Raw genomic sequence first — 15593 nt, forward strand, 5'->3', positions numbered from 1 at the left:
AACTTAAAGACAATATGATTGTTGCTGTGCAAACAGGCCATGAAAAACAAACAAGCTTTTGCAGACCGGTTGACTACACAAAACATAGCTTGGGTGTTCTCAAAGTGGGGTCTGGGGACCACCAGTGGGCAGTGGGGGGTTCAAGTGCGTCCACAGTAACCTCATAAATACCTTGGCTATTTTTTTTTAAGGTTAAATACATGGAGTATTTCCGAAACATTTGAACAACACACATCTTGTATGGGGATTGGGGGATCCCTGGTAAAAAATATTTTCAGATGTGAGTCCGTGGCCAAATACATAATGAATGGGGCAAACATTTGGCAAAAATAGGAGACCTACAATATTGTAGATTTCAGCAAAGAGATACTAGCAGAACTTGAACAGAGAGAAGGTTAACTGTGTGTTTAGGGCAAGGGTCAGCTCAGCTAGAACCCCCTAGCTGAGAGAGAGAGAGAGAGAGAGAGAGAGAGAGAGAGAGAGCTGAAGCAGGGACCCCCACTAGATTTAATTGAATTGTTATCTGTACTTTCTGCTTTTTCCCCCCTCTTTACCTCTTTACCAAAAATAGCCGAACTACAAGCTTGTAGATCTGCTATTTTTGGCTAAAGTTCTCTTCAGAATAGGAATGCTAGGGTTGAAGTCGTTAATGTAAAAATAAAATATAGATTTGTCTGCTTCTCTATAGTAACTCTGAGGACCCCAACCAGGGGTCTGTTGAAGACCCCTGATTTAGGGTTTCAGTGAATACGATGCACCACCCGACACACAGTTTGGACTGAAAGGTCCACGGATGGTACGAGAACAACCGCATGGGAAGGTGCGCTTAAAACGTTTCAGGGTCATTATGTCCACAGTAGACATAACACAGACATCATCCCCACTCGCCATTTTACACAGAGGTACATTAAACACTTATTTCAAAAGGGTTCTCAAAACAGGAGAACTTCAGACTCATTCGACTGAAACAGAGTGTGGTTTTCAGGTGCCATGAAAGGAAGATGCTTTCACGTCCAGTGGTGGACAAAAGTACTCAACCCTAGTACTCGAGTCAAAGTATAGATATTCATGGTCAAATATTATTCCAGTTGCTTAAAAAAATGACTCATTATTCAAAAGTACATATTATAAAGTACATTTTCATTTTAATATCAATGCCATTGCTGTATTTAGAAAATGTTCAACAAATATCAATACTGACAATAGGCTCCCATTAAAAATTAACCACCCTCCAAGTGGGGGTGCAGTACTTAGTTTAGACAGTTTTTGGTTTAGACTAGTCATTGGTTAGACCAGTCATTAGTCATACAACTACAACCTATCTCAAAACCTCATCCTAAACCTAACCTTAACCCATGTCTAAGTATGCACCCCTGTTGGAGGCCATGTCACTGACAGAGTGATAGCCTTACCTTGTTGGAGGCCATGTCACTGACAGAGTGATAGTCTTACCTTGTTGGAGGCCATGTCACTGACAGAGTGATAGTCTTACCTTGTTGGAGGCCATGTCACTGACAGAGTGATAGCCTTACCTTGTTGGAGGCCATGTCACTGACAGAGTGATAGTCTTACCTTGTTGGAGGCCATGTCACTGACAGAGTGATAGTCTTACCTTGTTGGAGGCCATGTCACTGACAGAGTGATAGTCTTACCTTGTTGGAGGCCATGTCACTGACAGAGCAATAGTCTTACCTTGTTGGAGGCCATGTCACTGACAGAGTGATAGTCTTACCTTGTTGGAGGCCATGTCACTGACAGAGCAATAGTCTTACCTTGTTGGAGGCCATGTCACTGACAGAGCAATAGTCTTACCTTGTTGGAGGCCATGTCACTGACAGAGTGATAGTCTTACCTTGTTGGAGGCCATGTCACTGACAGAGTGATAGTCTTACCTTGTTGGAGGCCATGTCACTGACAGAGTGATAGTCTTACCTTGTTGGAGGCCATGTCACTGACAGAGTGATAGTCTTACCTTGTTGGAGGCCATGTCACTGACAGAGTGATAGTCTTACCTTGTTGGAGGCCATGTCACTGACAGAGCGATAGGTCTGGATGGTCTCCAGCTGGTCCAGACACCAGTCCAGCTCCTCCATGGTCTCTATCGCCAGCTTCTGGTACGTCTCATCTGCCAACAGACACACGGACATGTACTCAGAGGGTCCCAGAGGGTCCATGTTGTTCACGACGTCGGCGGAGGAGCCCCCCGGCGGCACTGAGGCAGCATGCTGCTGCTGCGGGGGTCCGGGTCCAGTCCTTACGGAGGACGAGGAGGAGGTGGGCTGCCCCACACCACCACCACCAACGGGACGTCCCGCAGTGGACGAGGAGCAGCAGGGGGGAGAGAGGGAGCACGAGGAGGAGGTGTGCACGCCACACAGCTGCTCCTTCATGCCGTTAACGCGGGGGTCCTGAACAACTTCAGTGGAAAGAAAAGTCCTGCTCCAGGGGGGGAATGCGATGCCGTTTCGGCACGTTTCTCCAGCTTTCTCTCTCTCGCCTCTTTGCACCGTCTCTCTTTGTCAATATGCCCTTCTTTCCCTCGCTCCCGTGCTCCCTGTGCGCCCCCCTCCCGTTCTGTCCCATTCCCACTCTCTCTCTCTCCTTCCCTCTCTCCCGCCTTAACCCTGTCGTGCGAACTAGGCGGTCTGCTGCCTCCTGCTGTAGCTGTGTCAATGACCCCACTAACCCCCCTTCTCCTCTCTCTCACACTCTCGCTCTCTCTCTCACACACACACACACACACACACACACACACACACACACACACACAGACTTGGATTACTGCACTTGAGAGACAGTCAACATTTTAGGTTGATTCTATGAAATCTTTTGCAATTTTTAAACGCCAACTGTGCAACCTGAATCTTTTCCCAACTGTAAACCTGACACTAAGAATCTTTGTACTTTAAACCATAAGAGCCATGTAAGAACAGGAAGACTGTCCTATAAGTCTTTCTAAAATTCTACTATGCTTGTCGGGCCCTCAAAAGTATGCACACAAACACACACACACACACGCATGCACACGCACACCCCTGAGGCGGCTTTTGGAAGAGGCGGAGTCCATTCAGGCGAACTCAAGCACCCCTTTTCACTTTCTTTTTTACCCCCAAAGCAGAAGACAAAACGTGTGGGACAGATTGACGTGTCAATCTGTTGCATAAGCTATGATACGATATCACTGCAGGAAGGGATCCCAAAATATCAGGATAATATATGTTGTACAATTAATAGTAAAAAAATAGCTGACCTACAACCTCACAACGTGTTCCCATGTGATGCATTGTGAGCTAGTAGATTTGGTATTTTCACTACCTTGGACAGTTTTCACCTATACTAGTGACCTGTCCAAAATAGGGACGCCAGATGTGAAGTGGTTAGTGGAATTGAATTCAAAATGTAATAGCAATACCACATTATAAAAAACACTCTGTTACAAGTAAAAGGCCTGTGTTAAAAAAGTTACTTAATAAAAGTACAAACGTATTGGCATCAAAATATACTTGGGAGAAGATACAAAGAACCAAAGTGGAATTACATCAGATTTTTAAAAAGTTTACCTTGACCTTGATACTAAGTACCAAACGTAAAAGTACTAAATATTTGAGAATAGCAGATCTACAGCGCTTGTAGAAAATAGCGCTGAAGTCGTATGTTTCGTTTCGTAATGATAATAATAAAAATATACAAAGTAACTAAAGTTTTCAAATATGTAGTGGAGTAAAAGTGCAATATTTGCCTCCGAGATGTAGTGGAGTTAGTAAAAGTAAAAGCATAAAAAATTGGAAGTAGTCCAGTAAAGTTAAAAAATACTTCACAATTGTACTGAAGTACAGTACTTTGCCACAAGGACAACCTGCAGCAGATTCCAAAACCTGATTTACCTGAGGCCTCAGGCTGCTTCTTCTGAACTACGCTGTCCAGACTTCCTCCTTCAAGGCAGTGGTTTAAAGAACTACGCTGTCCAGACTCCTTCAAGGCAGTGGTTTAAAGAACTACGCTGTCCAGACTCCTTCAAGGCAGTGGTTTAAAGAACTACGCTGTCCAGACTCCTTCAAGGCAGTGGTTTAAAGAACTACGCTGTCCAGACTCCTTCAAGGCAGTGGTTTAAAGAACTACGCTGTCCAGACTCCTTCAAGGCAGTGGTTTAAAGAACTACGCTGTCCAGACTCCTTCAAGGCAGTGGTTTAAAGAACTACGCTGTCCAGACTCCTTAAAGGCAGTGGTTTAAAGAACTACGCTGTCCAGACTCCTTCAAGGCAGTGGTTTAAAGAACTACGCTTTCCAGACTCCTTCAAGGCAGTGGTTTAAAGTAACCAAACACATCTACTCAAGTACTGTACTTTTATGTACAAAATGTGAGTACTGGAATGTCAGAAATAAATGTCAAACCTTTTAAGAAATACATAAAATAGCAGAGCTTGCAGTGGCAGCCGTTTTCTGGTTCCATCGGTCCCCATTTATTTTCCCCATGAGATTTCGAAACATATTTATATCAATTATTTTAAGCCTAGAATCCAGGATCCTGGTGAATCATGACCATACATTTTTTTATGTGAAAATAATAATGAAAGCCGAAAAACAAAAAGGTATTTATTAAATATAGTATATAATTCAAAAAAAAAAATCACAGAATAAAGTGTTTTATGGTCATAATTCACCAGGATACTGGATGGCTTGATTCTAGGCTTAAATTAATTGATATAAATGTGTTGGAAATCTCTATGGGAAAAATGAATGGGGTCTGGAACGATGGAACCAGAAAATGGCCACCTGTCCGCCACTGCTAGGGCTTAGGTAGTTACTAGTTATTCATTCATAATGTTTTTTTTGTCCTGGCTACAAACACCAAATTTCTGTTCGGGGGTTTGAGATGAAAATGTTTGGGAATGTCTGCTTTAAAGAGTTGCAATAGCAACTGGCTTTGGCACCATCACCACGCTGGCCCAACCGGCTACCATCCCATACCCTCTGGACAGAGAGAGAGCGAGAGAGAGAGAGAGAGAAAAAAAAGCCTGTATCAAACAGCAAACGCTGTGTTTGCACAAGCAACACGAGAGGCAAACTTTGACTCCCTGAATTGGGGGGAGTCCAGACCAGGGTTTGACTCGGTGCCAAAGAAACCAAAGCACTTCCTCTCTGGCCCTGAACTTACACAAAACACGGAGAGGAGTTTTTAGTCGGACCTGGGGGTCAGTCACTGTCAAAGACAAACGGTCAACTTGACTAAAACAACCCTGTCGCCAGGAATTAGGTTGCATTGTGTCAGGCATCTTGTTGATGAAATGTGGTAAAATAATAAAAAATAATAATGCAAATACGTTCAGAATTCAGCTTGGAAGGGTATATCGCACAGGGCGATTATTTAAAATAATAATCTGGGCCCAGAGGGAGAGAACATTGAAGGCATACAGTAAAAGTTTTCATTGTACACATTTTTTGATCCCTAAAGTAATCAAAATCTGTCAAAATATTTTAAGAAAATGGCATATTTTCAATTAGTATAAAATAGGGTTTAATTGTCCGATATACGTTTTGTAATAATAATCTAAAGTAGCTAAAGTTTTCAACAGCTGTAGTGAGTAAAACCACAAGGACCAGTACTCGAGTAAATGTACTTAGAAAAAGGAGCCGTGGAGGAAGAAGTAAGTATGGAAAACACTCATCTTTACTTCATAGAGGGCTTCACACATGGAAGAGATTTAGCCCATATGCTTAGCACAACAGGACGACCCGCGTGCCCCCCCCCCGCACCCCCCCCCCTCCCAATTTACGTCAATATAGTGGATCAAAGCACATCAAAGCGCTGCGATGACATAAAAGGCTCAACGAACCGCTGCTGTTTAAAACAAAGAGCTCCAGTGGAATCACATTCTGCGCGGCGTGCATGCAGTTGGCGTGCGGTCGCTGCTAATGAAAGGTACAGTCGCACAGCGTAATAATGATGACCAGGGCTCTTGGGACCCCCAAAAAGGGAGGAGGAGTAATTATACAGGATTACCTATGTATACGGTTGGTTGTCACGCCATCTATCTGCCACGGCGGCTCTCAAGCGGCGGCTGGCGACCCGCGATGTGCCACGACTCCTCGAGCCTCGTACTGCGTATACAGTATATACATTCCTCACATGAACGCATGCACAAAAGGCTTGCGTGTGCACAAAGCCCCCTGGATGAAATGACCTCTCAAAAAGGACCACTTCACCACTTTTCAACCAGTGTTCATGCACAGTTTTGTTCTACTCAGTCTGTGTCTCATAGGAGGGCTGTAGGCAGTTCAGAAACCAGTCTATCAGGGACATCATCGATGGGGAATGCAAGCTAATAGAAACTGCAGGCTTTCGATTCCTGAAAAGTTGCAATGCGATAATGGAAGCCATTGTTCTCGTGATAATAAAAATCTAAATATATTTAAAGGTATATTCAGTGATTTCACTTAATTCAAATATGACTTATTTTTTGTTTTGTTGTGATAATCCTCCCTACTATAGAGTGTGATGACCATACTGTATAAGGAGTTCCTCACTGTCCCCAGTTAACCCCTGGCGGTCAAAAAACCGTAGGTTTCGCTTTTAGCTAGGTGGCCCAGACTTCATACAATCAGGATAAAGAGGGGCTTTCCGCCAATCATGATCGAGCGGAGGCAGGCCTTGGTGTGTGTGCTGTTGGCCTGTCGCGTGTCCCCCCACTGTGCGTGCATGTGCAAATCTTGTTACCGGGGCGGACCAAGGTTTTTTCAAAATCACCCAAATCACTGAATGCTCCTTTAAAAAAAATCTTGTTTAAAAAAAAGCCTAAGGATTATGTCACTGGAAGACGGGTTTCTGAACTGCCCACAGCCCTCCTATGAGACACTGTAGAAAAACATGTGTACTGTTTAATCATGAACATTAGTGAGGACCAATTATATGGTATAGGTTGAAAAGTGGTCCTTATCAAAAATATCAACCCATAAGACCCATAAGAGGCCGATTATCTTCTAAATCCTAACAGTTATATGTTGTGGTTCTCAAACCTTAACATCTAAATTAAGGACCCCGGAAATGTTATGAATATTTGGCCTTAGACCCGGAACTCAATACATTTTGTGACAGAGAAGCACAGGCATGGGTTAACACTCAAACAGGCATCCCTATTTTGGGTTGTCATCATTGTCATTAATATGGGCAGAAAAGTCCAGAAATGAGCAAACATAGGTAAAACTTTTCCAAAAATAGTTACAATAGCAGATCTACAAGCAAGTTGTTGACTATTTTAGCTAATTCTGCTACTATTGCAACTCTAGTACTGCCATACAACAAAGTATGTACTGTAGTATAGTCTTGGGTCCCAAGCTGAAAGGTTTTCACCAACCTTTTCTACACGATATGTAATTGAGAAGTCTAATCCATGCCCCCCCCCCCCATAACCCAAAACGACTCCCAGACACCCGTGGCATTTTAGTCATGTAAAAGTCAGTGACACGGAGCAAAAGGAAAAGAAGGAGGGTCTGGGGGGGGTGGACGAGATCAAAGCAAGGCAAGGCGGCGAGGGATGTTGAACGCAGGCACACACACACCAGCATGCGGCTGCCCTGAGCCGTATAGGAACCAACGGGGGAGACCGTGCCAAGAAGGTATTGACCACATCCTGCCCCTGGTTCCCTACGAAGGGGATATTATAGAGACATTAGGGCTTTTTGCAGGGCAGTCAGAAGACATCAAAGGCTCAAATCGCATGGGCCGCCTCGTCTCGACAGCGATTCGCTTCCAGTTCCTACTAGTCTAAAGAGCAGTGGTTCTCCAAATGTTTTCATGTTCAGGAAGGACCCCAGGCCCAGACTGAAATGGATTTGACCCTTGACCCCCCCCCCCATCTGAAAATGTTTGGTGCCCGGGACCCCTATTAAGAGACGTTTAGTCTGTTGTTAAAAGCTTTAACAATTATTCAATTTTTTCCAAAAGGTTTTGAAAATAGCCGATCTATGAGTTCACAGTGCATGCATCGCAACGCATTGTGAGCTTGTAGACTGGCTATTTTCAAAAAGCCAAATTATAAAATAGGATTTCAGTGGTCAAACTGTTACAGATTTTACTGGGGGTCCCCGGACCCCAATCTGAGAAGCAGTCTTCTGTCTCTGTGTCTGTGAAATGCTTTAATCAAGTGACGTCAACGTGGTCAGATCCATAACTGCAAAAACTACACCTGCAGAACTACAAGCTCACAACGTGTCGCTATTTAATACAAATAAAGCAACCCCCCCCAAAAAGGATTATTATTTTTATATAATTGATTAACTTTATTAACTGTTGCACCCCTACTATACAGAGAGGACAGATGAGTTAATGTTGTGGTGTAAAACAAATTGTCTTGACCCCGGAAACTATTAAGGACATTTCGGTTGACTCTAGCGCGTCGCTCAGTCAAAGAAAGCCACACCAGTGGCTTCCACTGGATTACACTGACCTTGTGGAACACTCCAAATACTACAGAATGGAGATAGATCTTAAAAGTGACTGTATCCAAACACAGAAGCCGTTTATTAGAAGGAATTACAAGTGCCTTCATTTTATGAGGAAACTGAGACAATTTAGAGTAGAGAGCGAGAGATATTATTGGTCTATTTCATTGCTCATTTGTAGAGAGTGTTTTAACATGCTGCTTTGTAGCATGGTTTCTACTCTTTAACAGGGTGTCATAAACGTACGATGAACTAAACTGTGAACATGGGCAGCCAAATTACTGCGGCACATCACTAACCCCATGATGTTTATACAGGTGGAAACTAAGTAACTAAGTAGATTTACTTCAGTATTTAATACTTACTCGACACCTCTACACTATTACTGAACATAGCTGATCTACAAGCTCACAACGCTTTGTGAGCTTGAAGATGGGCTATTTGACGAATCTTCGCCAATAGGGACGCTAGGGTCCAAAGTGGTTAATATTATTCTCTAATAAAGGTTTGCCATTTGTGTTGACTTGACTACTATATGGGTTTCCATATGTGTTGATTTATAGGTACAGAAATGTTTAATGTATGTTTTTTTATGTTTTTTTAATGCATATACGTATATTAAAATGTGGATGCTAACTTTGACAACTAGCAGAGTTCTAGGCCCGGGCACAGCTGGATCCTAACTCCTAACAAATAAACAGAATAGTATGACACAGCTACAGTATCATACAGTCATGTTGTGTTCTTTTGTAGTTGTTTGATACTCTATAACAATGGTTCTCAACCTTTTCAGCCCGTGATAATAATAATAATATTTGAACTGGGGATCCCCCACCCTGACAAGCACTTGGAAGTGTAGGAGTTTTGTTTGACCACAGACAGATATTGTGAAAATAGCAGAGCTTTGTAGATCGGCTATTTTCTATTTTTGTGAGACTATAAAGGTAAGGCAAGGCATTGGCTACAGTAACAAGTGATTGTTTAACATGGACAGGCCTAAAATAAACGGTTTGTGACGCCAACGTGATGGCACCGAAGTGGAAACTATTTGTTTGTGTTAAAGAAAAACAAAGACAACACAACACTGCCAAAGACTAAACTGTAACAACTTTAGTTAAACATAACATGATAGTAGAGACCCGATATGATGGGGCACACACACACACACACACACACACACACACACACACACACACACACACACACACACACACACACACACACACACACACACACACACACACACACACACACACACACACACACACACACACACACACACACACACACACACACAAATCCATCATCACCTCTAGTTGGTCATAAATGCAGTGCTAAATGGGTCAACAGACATTTCACAATGTCATCTGTCAAAGGTGGCGCGATGCTCTGTCACAGTGTGAAAAGCCCCACTCCAGGACACACAAACGCACACTGAACTTTTCCAGACTACAGGCCGTCTTTATTTTTTATTTTATTTTTGTCTGAGGATTGCTTTTTTTCCTTCTGGTCCTCTACTCACTACTAATGCTTTGGCCATATGCTGGATACTGCAAAGAGGACAACAGGCTCTCAGTGTGTGTGTGTGTGTGTGTGTGTGTGTGTGTGTGTGTGTGTGTGTGTGTGTGTGTGTGTGTGTGTGTGTGTGTGTGTGTGTGTGTGTGTGTGTGTGTGTACACTTGTATTACTATACCTGTGAGGGCCAAACATCCCCCCTCCCCTAGTACAGTACACTATATCAATGTACTGGTCCTCCTCACAGGAGAAACGGTTGTTTTATGATTAAAATAAATATTTGGGTAGTTACAGTAGGCATAGTGTTAGGAAAACATAAATATTTGGGTAGTTACAGTAGGCTTAGTGTTAGGAAAACATTAATATTTGGATAGTTACAGTAATCATAGCATTAGAAAAACAACATAACATTTAGAGTTTAGGTTTAGAGTTACGCCTGATTTATACATAGTTGTGTCCCGGTGTTACGTGCCGGAAAAATCACCATTTTGTCCCCACATATATATATTTATACTGTAGTAATACAAACGCGTGCGTGCGTGTGCGTGTGCATGTGTGTATAGGCAGAGCGAGCCTGCATCTCTTCTTGCTCTCTCTCCCTCTAACCTCACAAACCAGCCAGTACAACAATCAGCCATGAGCACCGCTACGCACGCAATAATCTAAATCTACAAAGTAACTAGACTAAAACTAAAGTTTTCAAATAATTGTAGTGGAGTAAAAGTACAGCATTTGGATCCGAGATGTAGTAATTAGGAGTAGAAGTAAAAGTTGGAAATACTCAAGTAAAGTACAAATTCCTCAAAATGTACATAAGTACAGTACTTAGTTACTTTCCACCACTGACACCAAGCACCAAAGTGCTAGTTCTGAATGTATATTATGAGCATCTCAGTAGCTTATGGAAGCTTTAACCACTTAAACATTATACTTAGTTGACCGGAGTCCCCCAGGGGTCCATACCGGGCCACTCCGCGCGTTCACACCGCGCTGCATTGTGAGTTTGTGGAACTATCAACATGTGTTGATAGCGAATACGGATCCAAATAGCCATACGCTGAATGTCACACAGCGTAACACCATGATGTAGGTGTGACTAACATCATGTCTGTATTCTTTTGACAGGAAATAACACGATCAATGTCAATGCCAACACGCAGTTAACCAGAAGTATCTGACTCATTTCTGGAGAAAGAAAGAGTTGAACAGGTTCGTCTTATCTAACACACACACACACTCATACACACACCTCTCTCCTTGACCACACACACTTGCTTGGTGTGGTGTTTACATTTGTCTGCCGCCTGCAACATTACGTATGAATCCGGGAGACTTGTGTGGAATTTGAGGGGAAAACACAATGAATCACGTCAGTGTCACCCTGAAAAAACACGAAACATTCACACGTACGTCAGCTGCCTTGGCTGCTGAGCGATAAAGAAAGATACACAAGAAAACAGAGAGAAAAGGAAAATAATGGGGTGAGAACAGAAGGCGAGTGAGACAAACTGAGAGGGAGGAAGAGAGAATGAAAGCGAGATCAAGAAACGGTGAGAGAAAGAGACGACAGCATGAAGATGACTCAGGGAGATAAGGAGACATGAGGGCAGCCAGGTGTCTGTAGCTCATCAGCAGTGATGAAACAAGTACTCAGATTCTTTACTTACAAACGTAAAAGTACGTAAAGTAGCAATGTATAAATACTGTTACAAGTAAAAGGCATGCATTAAAAATTTGACTTGAGTAAAAGTACAAAAGTGTTTGAAGATAAATATTTTTCTTTATCCAAAACTAGCAGATCTACAAGCTCACAACACGTCACATCACGACACGTCGTGAGCTTGTAGACCAATCAAAATCTATAATGTTTAAGTATCTAAAGTTGTATTTAGAGTGGCGTGAAAAGTACCCTCTGAAATGTAGCGGAGTAGAAGTAGACGGTTCAGCCCGTAGCACTTGCCGTAGCATTGACGACCTTACAGGCGTATGCAAAGGCTCAACTTATCTAACTTAGATAGCATTTTATGTAGACATAGCCCTATATAGTAAATGTATATATGCATAGTTTCATTATATAGATATTCCACTGTAAGTTTCTTAGCTTATGTATGATTCATGATGACTATTTATATGTAGGCCTATATGATGTATTCCCATGTTTTTGTTCTTGCCTACTGTAAATCGCATTGGATTAAGAGTGTCTGCTAAATGCCTAAATCGGAATACGGAAACACCCAAGTCAAGTAATAGTAACTCAAAGTTGTACTCAAGCACATCACTTACAGTAACTGTACTTCACCTCTGTATATACTGTAGATTCAAGCACTGTAAACACCTCAGATTTTCCCACGGATAGGCCCGTAGCCAAATGTCACAGGAGAAAAACAACCCGCTATCGGAACACTGATCCATTTTCCTCACCGTCGCAGAAACAAAAAGCAGATTAGCGGCATTATTCTTTGGGCCGTGCATTCCTCACCCGACACATAAACAGGCCTTAAAATTATCAGCCGTATATTTGACAGCTCATTCAAAATAAATAATCCCTGTATGGGGTGGCTCAGGTTCTATGTCGTTAACCCATTCTGACCTGAGATCAGATTAAAAAATGTCTTCTACATCCTGACAGTTTTCCATTCTGACCTGAGATCAGATTAAAAAAATGTCTGCTATGTCAGTCGCTCTTAGATTTTTCAAAAATAGCAGACCTACGAGCTCGTAGCGCGCCACTCGGTGGCACGCTATGAGCTCGTACAGTAGATCTGCTATTTCTCAATAGCTAAAGCATAGCATGATGCCAACACCAAAATGGGTTCCCGCCCAAAATGGGTTAAGAGCTTGGGGCGATACGACTTCAGATAAACATCGCCATTATTTCACTCGTTCATAAACGATTTATTGTCATAGTGAAAATGGCAAATCTACAAGCTCACGGCACGTTGTGAGCTTGTAGGTCTTCCATTTTCAATATTTTTGCATGCCGCCATTGTACATTGAGGTACATAATACAGGGTCATGGTACTTAATCAGACAAATCATTTAGTTGATTGTATAAAAAATAAATTATATATATATATATACAGTATATATTTGTAATCGTCCCTGCCCCAATAACTTGTTTCTCAAATTATTCGATTAACCCACATGGGCAACGTCTATGTGTTTGTCTGTTTCAGAGCAATATTAACCCATTAAAACCGGGAAGGCATCTGTGTCCTTTTAGATTTTTGCATTGGCCATTCAAAAATAACAGAACTACAAGCTTGCAGCGTGCTTGAACGTCTTCTATTTTTCGACGCTTTTGAAAAATCTTGAAAGTGTGAGAGACCTAACCGATTTAGAAGGCATTTGTGGAATCGGTCTTAATGGGTCCAAGTGGGTAATTGGTTCTATATATCGGTTTGGATAAATATTGTGGCTTGATTTCCCAGCCCTAGTAGTAGTTGTTGTTGTTGTTGCTGCCAGTAGTGGCATATGGAGTGCGAGGACGCGCGGTCTCTTGGGGACCATGTGGTGTGTGTGTGTTGTTAGACCTTCTGGTCGCACTGGATTCCCACCCACACCACACACTGCCACTGCTTTGTCTTCATCTCCCAGGAACATAAACAACCTGCCCTGTTCTCTTCATGGTGCGGCTTCATCTCTTTATCTATCAAAAACAACAGCAGTTCCGCTGAAAACACACCAATGCACGTGCGTTTGAGTTGCGTGCACGCACGCACACACACATTTATTACAATACTTGTGAGGACATCAACATTTATTTTTCTTTATTATAAACCATAACCCTCAAGTCTAAAATAGCCGATCTAGAAGCACACAACGATGTGCAAAACAATGTGTGAGCTTGTACATCGGCTATTTTTGTTGCGCGACACTGGCGGCGCACAACTAGGCATAAATCAGGCATAACTCCAACCTCCTAAACCTAACCTCTGAATGCCTCATTCTAACCGTGACCCGAGCCTGAATCTGTTCCAAATGGAAGCCCAATGCCAAAAAACAGTTTTAACCGTGAAACATCCATTTCTCTTGTGAGGACCAGGAAAATGGTCACACAATCCCCGACATTCTACCATACGTGCCCTCACAAGTACTACAGTCTCTCTCACACACACACACACACACACACACACACACACACACACACACACACACACACACACACACACACACACACACACACACACACACACACACACACACACACACACACACACACACACACACACACACACACACACACACACACACACACACACACACACACACACACACACACACACACACACACACACACACACAGGCCTTCACAATGCACCATGGAGCTGTGCTGGCACAGGGCAGCAGGAGGGATGGGCCAGCAGTCAGGTTTATGGCTGTGCTGACGTCAATAACATAATTCAAATACTTAACCAGGCTGCACGCTTCCAGCCCTCAGGATCCTCTCCTCTGGACGGGAGGCTGGAAAACCCGACACAGACATCCGGGATGACGGTGGCGATGCAGAGGCAGCTGCTGTGAGAGCTGAGCGACTACACAGAGAGGCTGGAAGGGACTGCTGGAGCAGTTTAGAATGGGAGACATCAACCCTGTTGAATCCTCCAGTTCACCACTTTAATCCAGATTGCTCTTTGCTAATTTTAGAGGTGCGAGAGTTCATTGAACTATCATCAATTTAATAGTTTGTAAAAAATAAATACAATAGATCATTTTATAAAATAACCCTATACGAAAATGTGGAACAATAAATTGGCCTAACTAAACGTATGTTGTCTTCCGTATAAGCTTAGCCTTCGGGAGGTCAAACACCATTTGAGTCTACAGTCCCCAGTTGGGGCTCCCTGGCTGCATCAGAACATCCAATTAGTTCCCAAACCTTTTTGCTCAAGACCCAAGAGAGAAATTTGCCGTTTGCCCGGGACCTAAATTAGTGAAAAACTGCAGATCTGCAATCTCAAAACAGGTCGCTTCACGCCGTGTTGCAAGCTTGAAGATCTGCCATTATCACAACTTATTATTTTATCGTTTATTCACGAAATACTCGTTTATAAAAATAAGTAAATATATATATGTACGAAATGAAGAAAGAAAAAACTATATTGCAATATTGTGCAGAACCTCACAGGGCAGAATAATGTTTATCCTGCACTTTACCTGGCAGGAGAGATCCCCCCCCATTCAAGCAGTGAAGCCTGATGACGCACCGTGGCCCATGTGTATTTTGGCACAACCTGGCCTTCTATTCGGCTAGTATCTCCTTACCAGGGAGATACATTCATCATGATTGGAATACGTAGGGTTGTGGTGGCGCAATAGGTAGCAATGTTGCCTCACAGCTAGAAGGTTCCGGCTTCAATTCCCATCAGGGATGGGCCCCATTTGTACACTTTGAGTTAAATTAAATTAATTTAAATGAGTTAAATTAACATTGATTTTACAATATAAATTGGGGGTCTAATAGAAATAACATTAAATGGGGGTCCGTAGACTAATGCATGTCAATCTGGGGTTCCTTCAAATGAAACGGGTTGAGAATCACTGCTAGAGCCGTAAAAATCTTCTCCTTTGGGGGGTCCCTGGCATATCTTTTCAAATGGGGGTCCGCGGGCTAATATGTATCAATTTGGGGGTCCTTG

The 15593-nt window shown here is 42.7% G+C and overlaps 1 protein-coding gene across 3 annotated transcripts in view; it reads right to left on the reverse strand.

Moving 5' to 3' along the window:
- The window catches only part of LOC308325751 (3',5'-cyclic-AMP phosphodiesterase 4C-like), a 97051-nt gene that overhangs the window by 25359 nt on the left and 56099 nt on the right, over positions 1-15593 (reverse strand). For all 3 annotated transcript variants that reach the window (XR_013965067.1, XM_080778425.1, XM_080778426.1), the window contains one exon: positions 2013-2125. Coding sequence is in view for 2 of the 3 variants with exons in the window: in XM_080778425.1 (XP_080634551.1) it covers positions 2013-2125 (113 nt within the window). In the remaining variant the exon portion in view is untranslated. The remainder of the gene's footprint in view (positions 1-2012; positions 2126-15593) is intronic.

This window comes from Protomyctophum bolini, assembly GCF_963924005.1.
Source record: "Protomyctophum bolini genome assembly, chromosome: 12".
Lineage (NCBI taxonomy): Eukaryota > Metazoa > Chordata > Actinopteri > Myctophiformes > Myctophidae > Protomyctophum > Protomyctophum bolini.